Raw genomic sequence first — 12,290 nt, forward strand, 5'->3', positions numbered from 1 at the left:
ATATATTTTTATTTATCACAATAGTAGAATTCTAGTAAATTACAACTTGAATACAAATATCTTCTCTTGGTGTTTTCAGCTTCTAACATAGAATACATTTCCACTTTGTTTTACAAAGTGGAATACAGTGGTAGGGGAGAGGTTTGACTTATTCTTGTACCATGGTATTTTAGTCCACTAACTAAACTAAATTAAAACCTAGTGTGAAGCAAGTGAAATAAAGCTTTACTTCAGCTCAACAAAATCGCATTAAAATTAATTCAGTTCACACTGGGGTGGTCACTCCAGTTCTGTGATACTGTAAAATACAGAAAGCATTTAGTTCAGTGGAGTGAGTTCTAGGAGTTCGTAGCACTGTGACATTATGGCTTCAGATAACTGAATCTTGGATTTTTTTCTTTTTCCTCCCCTACAGAATATGGAGCAGAAGTCTTTATCATCATAGCAGTGATAGCAATTGTGGTCATCACTCTTGCCATTGTCCTGCCAGTGATCCTGTGTAAACGCAAGAAAGCAAAAGCTGCAAGAGAAAAGGAACCACTGAATGGTGTCTAAGGAAAAAATATTGTGGACACTATGAAAAAAGAAAAAGACAAAAATCAGAAATTGGATGATTGGGTGGAGCCTTTTAGCCTCTCCGATACAGGAGTTTTGAAGCCCAAACGTTACATGGCTTCAACAATCTGTTAGTTACAGATGAAAAACCCAGATATCAAGAAGTCCCTGTGTCACTAGTGGCCAGAAGCTGGAAGAGCATTCTGGTGATCTGTTTACAGTAGCCTAACCCTGCTCATATACTCTTCCCAAGCTCCTTCTTTATCCTGTCTGAAACAGGATTCTGAACTAGATGGACCTTTGACTTGACCCGGTACAGCCACTCTGAACATACGGCCTTACTGAGCCAGACTTATGGTACTTGTGAGGGGAAAAAACACTACTTTTGAAAAACATGTGTCCTTTACCTAACTAAAAGGTACACCTGTCTGTTTCTATGAAACAAAACCTGTATTTATCTGAGTTTTAACATTATTAACTGGTGAAATGATCTGTTAGTTCAGATGTGAGGAAGACACTACTATTATTTCTGCACTTCTTGGATAAAATTAGCTTGGTCCATTTATCTTTGGATATAGGTGAACAAACTGAAACTACTGTACTGGCGACTTTTAAGGAAATCTCTTGAAGTAGGTAGCTGCTATCCATTTGGAAAGCATATCCAGAATACACTACACCTAGAGTTATACAGACAGAGTAGCCTGATGGTTCCAAGTAAGTGTTAGAAAAAATACTTTGCAGTTTTTGAGTCAATAGTAACTCACTTCATGCAAGCACTGAGTAGGTAGCAGTATTCACTGCATTTTGAACATTAATTTTAATTAAACAGTTGGTGAATGAGTATTTTATGTGGTATAGATTCAAATTGTCTTGGTGATGGGACTTGGAGGTACTTGTTGCTTTGGCTATTTTAATATTTATTTTATAAATGAGAATCTAATTTTTATACTGGTGATATCTGTATTTATAATGGTAATTTATACTTTTCTAGTGAAATAAAGGTGACTGGGAAAATAAGACTTTCTTTTCCTTTTTTTTTTTTTTTTTAAATGAAGTACAGTATTCATTCCAGAACTAAATTAAAAATACATGTAGGAAATTTATCTTGCAACAGCAATGTGGGCAAACTGCCAGAAGTCTGACCAGCACTCTGCAAAATAGACTATCAGGACACCTATGCCTGTAAGGATAAAGATATGATACGCCACAGTTCATCAATGGATGAAAGGTTTTGGAGAGTCCCAAGTCACTTTTCAGCTGTCCGCATATGTGAGCGATTATTCAGTGTTTGCCTTCACAGCGTCTCATTCTAATGGAAAGTATTACTGGTGTCTCTTGGATGTGTCACGCAGGGATCCCCACAGTGGTGCCCGTACCGCTTGTGGTACTAATGTTCATTCAAGGCGTTATGGGGCCTGGCCCAGAGATGGGAACTGCTGCAACTAAAGTTGGTATCTACTGCTGCTGCTAACAATGGTGGTAGGCACAAAAAACCAAAAAACAACCCATTGAGAGAACAGAAAAAAAAGCATCTTGCATTTGGCACTAATTGGTTGCATCTCTAAACTTTATACAGGTCTTAAGATACTCATCGCATTTATAGGAAAGAATAACATTATATAAAATCAATATCCAAATCTACCAATTTTTACACAACTGTATTTTATGTTTTTCATTCCTACTGTGTTATAGATACCTTCCTTGTATGGATTAAGGTTCCTGTGAACATGTGAATCCGGTTTATGGGGGCTTTCTTTGTTCTTTAACTCTCCTTTTTACAGAGGGAAGAAAACAAACACCATCACCCTCTCAAAAAGACCCCTGTTTACTTAATATTGTGCAATAAATGCTTAATGCATTTTCTGCTGATGCATAAGCCTTATATGGAAGAGAAATCTTAAAACAGCAATCAAAAATACAAGAGCTTGTGGGAGTAAACTTTAAAACATTCCAAGGTTGTCATCATCACTTCTCTTCCCTGTGGTGTTCTGCTTCCTCAGCTTCATTCAGTGCCAAGCTGAGAAAAGGGAAGAGCTCACAGGAGAAGAAAAGCCTGTAGGTTACAGCAAAGCTTTTATTAAACTAGACCATACAGCTGATTGTCATGAGCTACACAGAATGATATTATAAATCATGCTTCATTACTTAAGAGATTTTTGGTTTGTGCTGAATATGAATGTTGTTTTTATTAAAATAAATAAATAAAGAATGCCCATAGAAATGCAAACAAGTGTCTTAAACAACATAAGAATGATCCTCTACTGCACAAGTTCTGGAAACCTGAAGTGCTTCTGTTCCCTAGCTGCAGGATGTTACTGTCCAACAATGCTGAGTAACTGGAGTCACGGGGCTTGCAGATCCTATTTCAAAGAGGTTTTTTTGCTGTTTGTGGAGACAGTTGAGAGACAGGCTTTTTATTGCAAACTTCCGGAAGCATTATCCTTTGAGCCAGTGTACTGAGCCCACGCAAAATATTTTATGCAGGGATTTAGTTTTCTCAGAGTATCAGGGTGGGCAAAAGGAGTTTTTGAATAAAGGGTATTGTCCCTAGGAAGAAAGACTAGATCCTATCTACAACATGTGGCCACTTCAGTACTGTACTGATTCAAGACAGAGCCAGCCACCCAGGGAATCGATGTGAGAGAGGGAAGGCTTTTCCTACGCACCTAAGCTCCCCAGCTTACCTTCTAAGCAGGTTTCTGTAAGCAAGCGTGTTCCTACTGATGCTCCCGATTCCATGTTCTACTTTGCTTCTTGTCATCTCTTGCAGAAGAAGGTATCCGGCTATTTCATGTGGATAAAACCACTTGTGCAGTTCCCTGATGCAGTACTTGTGTTCTCTCCTTATACAAATGAATAGGTAACACTGCCTACTGTAATAAGGCACTTTTGTTTTATAGTACTGCTTTAAAACCGCATTCTTCTTCATGTGAGTGAATAAAGGCTGGTATTGTTCTGTTACTATTCTGCCAGCCCTAAAAGCATTACAGACAGGAAAATTACTACCATTACTCAAAAAGAACAACTGTACAGGACTTCACAAGTGCATATATGATAGATACGGCAGCAAGCAGCTTAGCTAATTTATTTCTAGCAGACTCAGCTTTCCACTGTGAGAATGCTGCTGCTGAGAGGCATGTAATGATAAGAATGTGATTATAAGCTTAACTTGGATCACTGGTTATGTGGCAACTCAGGACAAAGAGTTTCTGCATTAAGTAAGTGAAAATAACAGCTGTGACAGATCACCTTCTTGGTTCAGTTTTGTAATGCTGATGATTTTGCAGGTTAGTAGTGATTGCTACACAGTTTCAGAACCTTGTAACACACAGGAGTGGGCTTTTGACAGCACCAGACCCAAGAGTCAACAGAGTAGTCTTCTAATTACACAGTATTGATCCACGTGGGAATAGCCAAACGTCCCATAGCCTGTGTGTCACTGGGGAACAGAGAACACTTGGTGTTAATGTTTGAGGAAGACAAAAAAAACAAAAAAGAACACCTGCTAGACAGGCCAGAAGCAGGAACCAGCCAGCTGAAAATCTTTCCACAAACATTAGGTGTGGCATTATCCACCACGACCAGTGCTCTCTCACACAGTCCGCCCATTCCCTTGACAAAGAGAAGCTGTCACAGAAAGCCGCCCTTTCCTTGTTTGCTGGTGTGTCTCCTCCAGCGCTCTATAGCAGGACATTTACAAAAGTTCTGGCCTAATTACCAGGACAGATGTGCTGTGAAACTCCTCTTCCTTCCGCCTTACAATGAGAAGTCTTCCCGCTAGTGAGATCCTTCTGCTGCTTCTGGCGGCATTCGGCCCATACAGCCCACTTCTGTACCTCCCACAAGGTCCCTGCAGGAACCTCTTTTCTTGTAATTCGTCAGTTTCTAACTGTAGCTCAGTTAGGCAAGTTCATACAAAGATGTGCCTTGGGGACTATTTCTTGCAGTAAAACCTGCCAGCACCTGGGAATAATGACACAGCCGTGTTCACTGTCTCCAGGGCTCTCACAGCCAGTTCCTGTCTCACATATCCAATTCCAGGAATTGTGCCTGTTTCTCATCTTGTCAAAGTTTGTGCCGTGTTAGGGACATGCTTCAGTGATTTGCTCCTGCAAGAAGCTCACAACGTTCTGCTCCTTCCTTTTTTTACTGTCTACAGCTTCCCTAGGTCACTGTAACTGGATCAATAACTCCCAGAGCATTTGCTAGCACGGCTCTGAGTGCCTTTCTCTGTGCACTTAATTACCTTTAAATATTAATGTTTTAGTGGCTTCTTTAATTAGCCATGAAGTTACTAATCTGAACTCAAAGAATATTCACAGTTCCAGATCTCAGCTATCCTCACTGATGTGTTTTCTTCTATTTTTATTTTCAAATTTTCTACCTTATTAGTTCAAGAAATATTTAAATAGCAAAGTACTCAGACATGGATATATTCACAAAACTATTTCATTAAAAGAGGTTAAATTAAAAACCTCCTTCCTCTGAATAGATATTTTCCCAATGAGATCACATGATAGTTTTTTAATTAGTTCTTCAGTAATCACATAACTCAATTAAAAATCTAGCGTAGTGAAGGAGCTGGAATGACAAGTTAGATTTTAAAAATACTCATTATTCCAGGGGAAAAAATGGTGTTTGTGTGGGTGTGGGGTTTTTTTGGTTTATTTTTTAAAGAGTACATCCCAGGTTTTCCCTCTGCTGCCTTCATACTTTACCAACTGTTTACACCAAATACATACATCTCCACAGAGATGACAACCGCATTTCCCATCTTTCCACTTCATTCATAACATGATGATGTGCTTCCAGAAAGCACAAAGGGTGCAAACATACCATGGCCTGTCGCTGCTGCAGCTATTGTTGGAGTAGTGGAACCATGACCAGACCTGTTCCTCCTTTGCTGTTGGCGCTGCCATTCAGAGCGGGAGCGCTGCAGACACAACCTGCACTCGGTGAGCCGCCTCTCCATCAATTCTGCAGCTGCGCACCTGGCGTTAGGTCTCTTGCGGCTACAAAAGGTGACCCCAAGCGGCAAAGCAAGGCATAAGCAGTATGTTAACAATTCAAATTTTCCTAAATGGCTAGTACACAGATATGCAGTTTGAATCCTCATTTCACTACAATTTGAAAGAAAAGTGCATGTGAAATTTGTTAGGTCTTCTCTTTCCTAATAATGAAGAGAAACAGCCAGTTTGAACAGCTCATCAAGATCAGACAGGAAGGGGCAGGGGCAGCTCTCCCCCCTGAACACACTCCCTGTCTTCCACTCAGTCTGTTTCCCTCTGCCAGGCTCTCTGGGGACCTTGGGTTATAACAAACCTTGTCTTGTCCTGTTTTAAAGCACCACTGGAAACAAGGCACAGTTAACAATCCAGCTGGCAGCAACAAGTACTTCTTTACCTATTGTTTGCATTATGGTATTAAAGCCCACACAAAACCATATTTCCTTCTCCTGACAAAGTTCTCTTTTAGTCTCAGAAAACTCAGGAGTAGCTCAGAATTAGGAGATTTTCACATTGAATGTTAAGCTTCTTAGCAGATTTTCTTTCCTCGGTATGCTTCAAACAGAAAACAGATTCTTCTTGCTGCCCTTTTAACTCTTAGAAAACAGCCTGAGAACCTCAGAGAAGGGACTGAAGCCTTCTAGGAGCACTAGAAAATGTGTTACTACTGCACACAGCATAAACTGAGCTGTAAAAAGCCACGTTATGTTGAAGTACAAGCTATGTTTGGAACTGTGATAACTTGCTGTCAGCAGCAGGGAAAAGAAAGGCACGGGTAGGAATAGCTGGAATGCAGCTGTGTTTGTAACGGGTTATTTTGGGCTTTACGTGCTTTGAGTTCTGAGCCTGTCTCAAAAAAGCAACCCAAAAAAAAGGCATTTGAGGGAATGACCTTCCACTCTAGAGGCACAGACACAGGAATTTGAAACAGGTCGCAGGTGAGGGTCCCATGACTCTCAGGCAGGTCACTATACTACACAACAACATCAGGGACAATAAAACACATGAGATATGCAGGAACTACTACCATCTGTCAGCCCCGCCTATTCGAGTCCCTTCTATCCCACTGGCACAATGCACCCCAGTGCCTCAGGGGAAGTTTATCAAGGTAACACACGAAGAATGATTTTCCTCAATATTGAAGCACTAATCTCATGCAGCCTTTTCAAAATTCTCTACTTAGTACTACTATAGTACTAAGTAAATTAGAATATATAGTACTAACCATAATATAGTATTAACTAAATTAGAATAGTACATCTATTCTAATTTAAAACAACAACAAGAAAAAAACTACTTTAAATTGTTTGTTATCTAGTTATTATTTGTGGGTTAACAAAAGACAACAATGTCAATGTGTAGATGTAGATTTGACCTTGCCCTTAGTTCCTTACTAAGTTCCAAAAAAATTTGCTAATGGTTCCTGGCTTTCCAGACAAGTTCTGTTGCAATACCTCAGATTGCACCCGAGTTTTAAGAAGCCTCCAGCACACACTTTCTTTTTAACCATTATTTTCCCAAATACATTAGCTTGTCAGGCCTTCTATAGTACTTCCATTATATCTCAGCCTTCTACTAAGTCTGTCACATCAGCAGCTTCTGACACAGCTGTTTGTAGCTGTTGCTTTTGTGTCAATACATTTCCACGCTAGAATACCACAATAAAGTAAATAAAGGCTACTTTATTTTAGTGAGCATCTTCACACTACCTACCTTGCTATGATTCACAACAATTAAAATCAGTCGAATGGGTTTTAGTACCTGCTTGCACCAAACCATTCAGCCTAAGGAAATGAAGGGTATATTTGGCTACACAGAAGAATGTCTCTTCAATTATATACGTGGAGTATATTTTCCAGAGCAGTATTCTCCATATTTTCTATAATCAAGTTTAAGAAATTAGCTGTGATATGTGCTGAACTCTGAGGTTATTTTAATGCAAAAAATTTGCTCAGTCATGTAGGTGGAGTTCCCTATTTCTGCCCAAGTAAACCAATCTGAGCACTCTTAGTTTTGTCCAGACAGCATTGACCCCATTTTTCCAGTTGTGTTCTATTTTGGTGCAGCATCATCTGTGGATGCCACTTGTTTCCCAGAATGAGAGATGGGTGGGGAATAAGGATGGTGGTTTGTGGACAAGCAAAGCGGTGAACAGGGCTGGGCACTATAGCACAAGCGCTCCCTTTGCCAGTAAAAGCCATTGTATTGAATCTTTATGGTTTAGACTTCCCAAAAGTCACCAAGAGTGAGGTTTCTAAACAGTGTGAGAGAGATTGTGATTGTTAAGCCTGGTTTGTGGAAGATAACACTCCACAGAAGTGGAGTGTCCAAGTTCCTTTCTCTATTTTAAAATGCCAGTTGGATGATTATTCTTGCACTGTTGCATTCCCCGCAGGATCACTGGCAAAATGTCTCGAGTTTCCAAAGTCAATCCCCACAGAATTTCACCAGATGTTCAGGCATATTATTTCTATTTAAACCCTGTATGTCATATTTTTCAAATTATTCCCTTAAGACAGCTTCTGTCTGTGAAGTTCCAGCCTGCCTGTCATCTGGCTCCGCTTTTGCATATAAGGAAATAGAACGATGCAGCAGTTCAAAGGTGGCTGAGCAACTTCGAAGATAACATGTTTCAAAAGTTTTTATGTTAAAAGACAAATTGCTTTCTGGCTAATCAAGCTTAGCTATATTCTGTTTCAAGATTAAACCAGTTTCATGTTACGTTTGAATGCGCATGGCAGGATAAGTTTCATCAGAACATACAAACAAACATATTACAGGAATCTGTAATGTGTCCTGCAATTCTAAACTTCAGGTCAAGTTTAAGGCATTGTTAATAAAAATCAGACTGTATCCAGCACAATAGCAAGAGCCTGGAACCACAACATGTGGAGGGGAAAAAACACCCAACCTCCTCCCAAAACAGTTGCACATCACTGATTCATAAAACCAAGAAATCTCATTCTATGCTCATGAAAAGGACAGCAGCTTTATAAGCAGAAATTGGCACTTGCACACTGTTGATCTTCTTCTTGACAGGCAAAAGTTGTGGTTTATTTTTTTCTATAAAACCAAGGTAACTTTGTCTCCCTACTATTTTTCACAGTTGGATTTCAGGAAATCATTATCACGGACATTTCTACATCATCTCAAAGTATGTATGACAATTTTATAGACATTTTAATAATGGATTTTTAAATCCTATGTTGATGGTAGGACATCTTGATGGTTTTTCACATTTCTAGACCACTTCAGAAGATTAGGTGACGCACTGGTACATGCTGAGTCTGCAAAGAGCTGAATCCTGCGGAAGGATCACTGAATTAGTTCTTTCTCTCCAGTCCTAATCCATGGGATACTTCTTCTTTATAGATTTAAGAAACATGAAGACTGAATTCCCTATTTTGCAGAAGCGCAATAAGTCATTTATGTTGTCAATACTAGATGTGATTTACTTTAAAAGCCTGTCAAATAAGTGTCATGGTAGCACTGTATGCTGCTTTGTTTCTCACTAGTCATCTTCTCCAGTACACAGCACAGAGCTAACAAAGTGGCAGTACATCCAGAATTTTCTTACAGCACAAGTCACTTTCAAATGGTGCTAAAGTAATCTTCTATTTGGGCTGTCCAGCTGCTCATGTCTACTGTGGATAGATTGGAGTAGTGGCTCCACTTCGTTCGGGCAAGATCCCCCCGCAACACATGTACTGCCCAGGATGTAGCTTAAGATGCCAATTTTTCCCAGAAGAATTACAAGGCTTAGAGGCAGGTTGGATTTTTGTAAGCGTCTCCTGCTGTGTTTTTTTGATAAGAACAATACAGCCACTATGCAGTGAAGCATGTTTTGCACTGGGGATGGAAGGTGACAAGGTTCAGAGTGATGTTCTGTTCCCCTTGCACCTTATCCCAGACCCATGCCAGTGCTGTAGAAAGCACCATCACCTCCCCCCAAAAAATAGTCATCATATCAAGATGATTTAATTTTTTCTGAGAGGGGGCAGCTGTCTGGAGCTTCATTAAACGTTCAGAAATACTAGGCCAAGGCTACCGGACATCCTCAGAAGATGATGGATTGATCCTTGAAAAGGAGTTTGAATCTGCTGCTCCATGGTTTTAGTTCTGCTCTTTCAGGAACTTATGTTTTTTCCTCTACATAAGCAAGGACTGAAGTGTTGAGGCACACAAACCAAGCACTTGGAATGAAATGGGCAGCTGAGAGCCCAGAGCTGAACAAGTAACAGACTTCACACCACTCTAAATATTAAACATCACATCCACACAGAACTTCATTTCTTTTTCTCTCTAGCTCACCAGCTAAGAAGAATGACAACTATATTTTTAGCCTGCATCCATGGTTGAGGAACTTCCTTTCAAAGGGAGCTCTACCCTTTAAGAATGCTACACAACACACATGTTGCACAACTCATCTGAGATAAGAGAAGGAAAAATTAGTACTAATTAGCACTAGAAAACCCTGATCACAAGAGAAGACCCTTGAAATCAGTTCATTTAAGCATAACCTAACCACATTAAAAACAGAAATACAATAAAGGTGGAGAGTGATTATCCCATTTTCCTCAAGGCACAAAGATTAAGGAGCACTCAAAATAATTTCCACATTTAGTACTGATATTGTGCTAACCTTATTCAGGTCCGCACCCTTCTAAAATCAATAACCTTGAAGGTAAAAGAGGTGGCCAGCGGACAAAGGAGAGAGAGGAGAGGTCGGAATCAGCACAGGCTTAGAACAGATTAATGCACGTACAATCCAATTGCTCTAAGTACATACCTTCAAGCATTCAGCCCATGTTTTCTGTTAAGCCTACAACTGGATGGCATCATCTGGCTGATTCCAGGGTGAATTTCAGACAGTATTAAGGGCTATATAAGCTGAACACAAGCCAATTGGCTCATTAAGTAACTTGAGATTTGTTGAGTACATTCACTGTGTTGTTACAAAATTCCTAGTCACATCATCAAGAAACATAAAAAGCCTACATACATTTTATCTTTAGATTTATTATTATTTCAGAGGCACTTAATGTCTTACATTTATTTAGCGCCATTTCCCCCTCCAAAACACTTTACAGTATTTGCATACAGGAATGTTTCCCACCACTGTTGAAATGCAGTCATCTGACTATTACCAGTACCATCTTCAAAGCACCAACAGTTTGAGACTGAAAATATTCATCAGTACTTTGTCTTACTAAGATAGTTCAGAATTCCAATTTGCAAATTTCCAGCTTATGGTATTAAGAAGAACTAACAGCTAAAATACAGTATCACAGTGCAATTCTGCAACAGACCTGAGACTTGGATCATTTTCATCAGATTGTTTACAATCTTTCATTGGACCAAGTCTATCTCAAAATACTTTAATGTAAGGCCTTTTAAGAATAAAATTCTAAGCCATCATTCTTTTTAATGCTTTCTTTATAAGCTTCTCTTACAAGCACAGAAGAATATTTTTCTTTCCTTCCAGTCTATTTAGAAACACTAAGTCCTGGCCCCAAGGTAATACTAGCATCCTCAGTTTCAAAGAACTTCATGGCATCTAAAGGCAAAGCTATTCCTCCTTGGTTATGCAGTTGGACTTTTTTGTTTTGTTTTAGTTTTTAAAATAAATCTGAGATTACACAAAAATCTGTTATTAACCAAGTCAATTGTGAAGTACCTTGGGACTGGCTGCCGGGTTGCTATGTAAGTGTCAGCCTGTTTTGTTTGTTAGTGTTAAAAATACATTAAAGTATCCCAAGTTCACTATCCCACTGCAAAGCCTGCCCTAGTCACAAGGATAACAGCAACTTTCTCATTTTAGAGATATTTTTTTTTTGTCTTTCTATAAGGCTACTAAAACATCCCTTCCAAGAGAAGAAGTTGCCTTTGTGCTGAGAACTTTCACAAAAGAAAAGAAATAGCTATCTGGTGTACCTATTTTCACGGTTACAATTAAAAAAAGACGACCACCTCACATACAGCATGCTGCTACATGCTATGTTATGGCTGATGTGAGAATCAGTGAACAGAAAAACAATTAGTGAGATGAGATGAGATATCTATTTGCCTTCTTGTGGACCAAGCACGAAAACTTATTCTGGTACTTTATTCTCTTGAATACGGATCACTTCAGAGAGGCTTTTTTGATTTTCACTGCTGCATTATACTGTGAATCTCCTGTGGTCACAAGATTCTTACACCAGGAGAGCTGTTTGCATTTGAGTACTACGAAAAAACAGTAGTACTGACAGGTATGGGCAAGAACTATGATTAAAGGAAAAATAATAACAGGTAGCAATTTCAATGTGAACGATGATAACTAATCAAATTGGGTAAAAATTAACAGACAGTGGTGCATTTAAGTACCTATCCATTTTAGAAAAAGTTGGCTCTGTATTTAATCTAAACCTTTAATAAAGATGCACAGAGAACAGATTTATTGCATATTTTATGCATGCCTTCATGTAGTGCATTCCTACATTATATTTTAAATGGAATACTAAAAATCTACTAGACCTTCACTGTATAACAGGTATTGTAAATTTTTGTTTTAAAGCCTAAACAGTGATTGTTTAATACTTTTCTATTCTCTGATCACAAAAATCACCTTGCTGCATTTATGTCAAATTCATATGGCAATCACAGTAATCATGTGTATGAAAAAAATGGCTACAGTAAATGATTTTAAAAGCTTGGTTTCTTCAAAGGGATTTGGCAGCTGGAACAAGA

The 12,290-nt window shown here is 39.0% G+C and overlaps 1 protein-coding gene across 1 annotated transcript in view; it reads left to right on the plus strand.

The window, feature by feature from the left end:
* Positions 1-8,532, plus strand: part of F3 (coagulation factor III, tissue factor) — a 62,192-nt gene extending 53,660 nt beyond the window's left edge. Inside the window, exon 8 of the mRNA XM_082054067.1 lies at positions 416-8,532. Within this exon, the coding sequence (XP_081910193.1) occupies positions 416-555 (140 nt within the window). The 3' untranslated portion in view covers positions 556-8,532. The remainder of the gene's footprint in view (positions 1-415) is intronic.
* The last annotated feature ends 3,758 nt before the right edge of the window (positions 8,533-12,290 follow it).

The sequence above is a fragment of the Streptopelia decaocto genome (assembly GCF_964273445.1).
Source record: "Streptopelia decaocto genome assembly, chromosome: 5".
In the NCBI taxonomy this organism is placed as follows: domain Eukaryota; kingdom Metazoa; phylum Chordata; class Aves; order Columbiformes; family Columbidae; genus Streptopelia; species Streptopelia decaocto.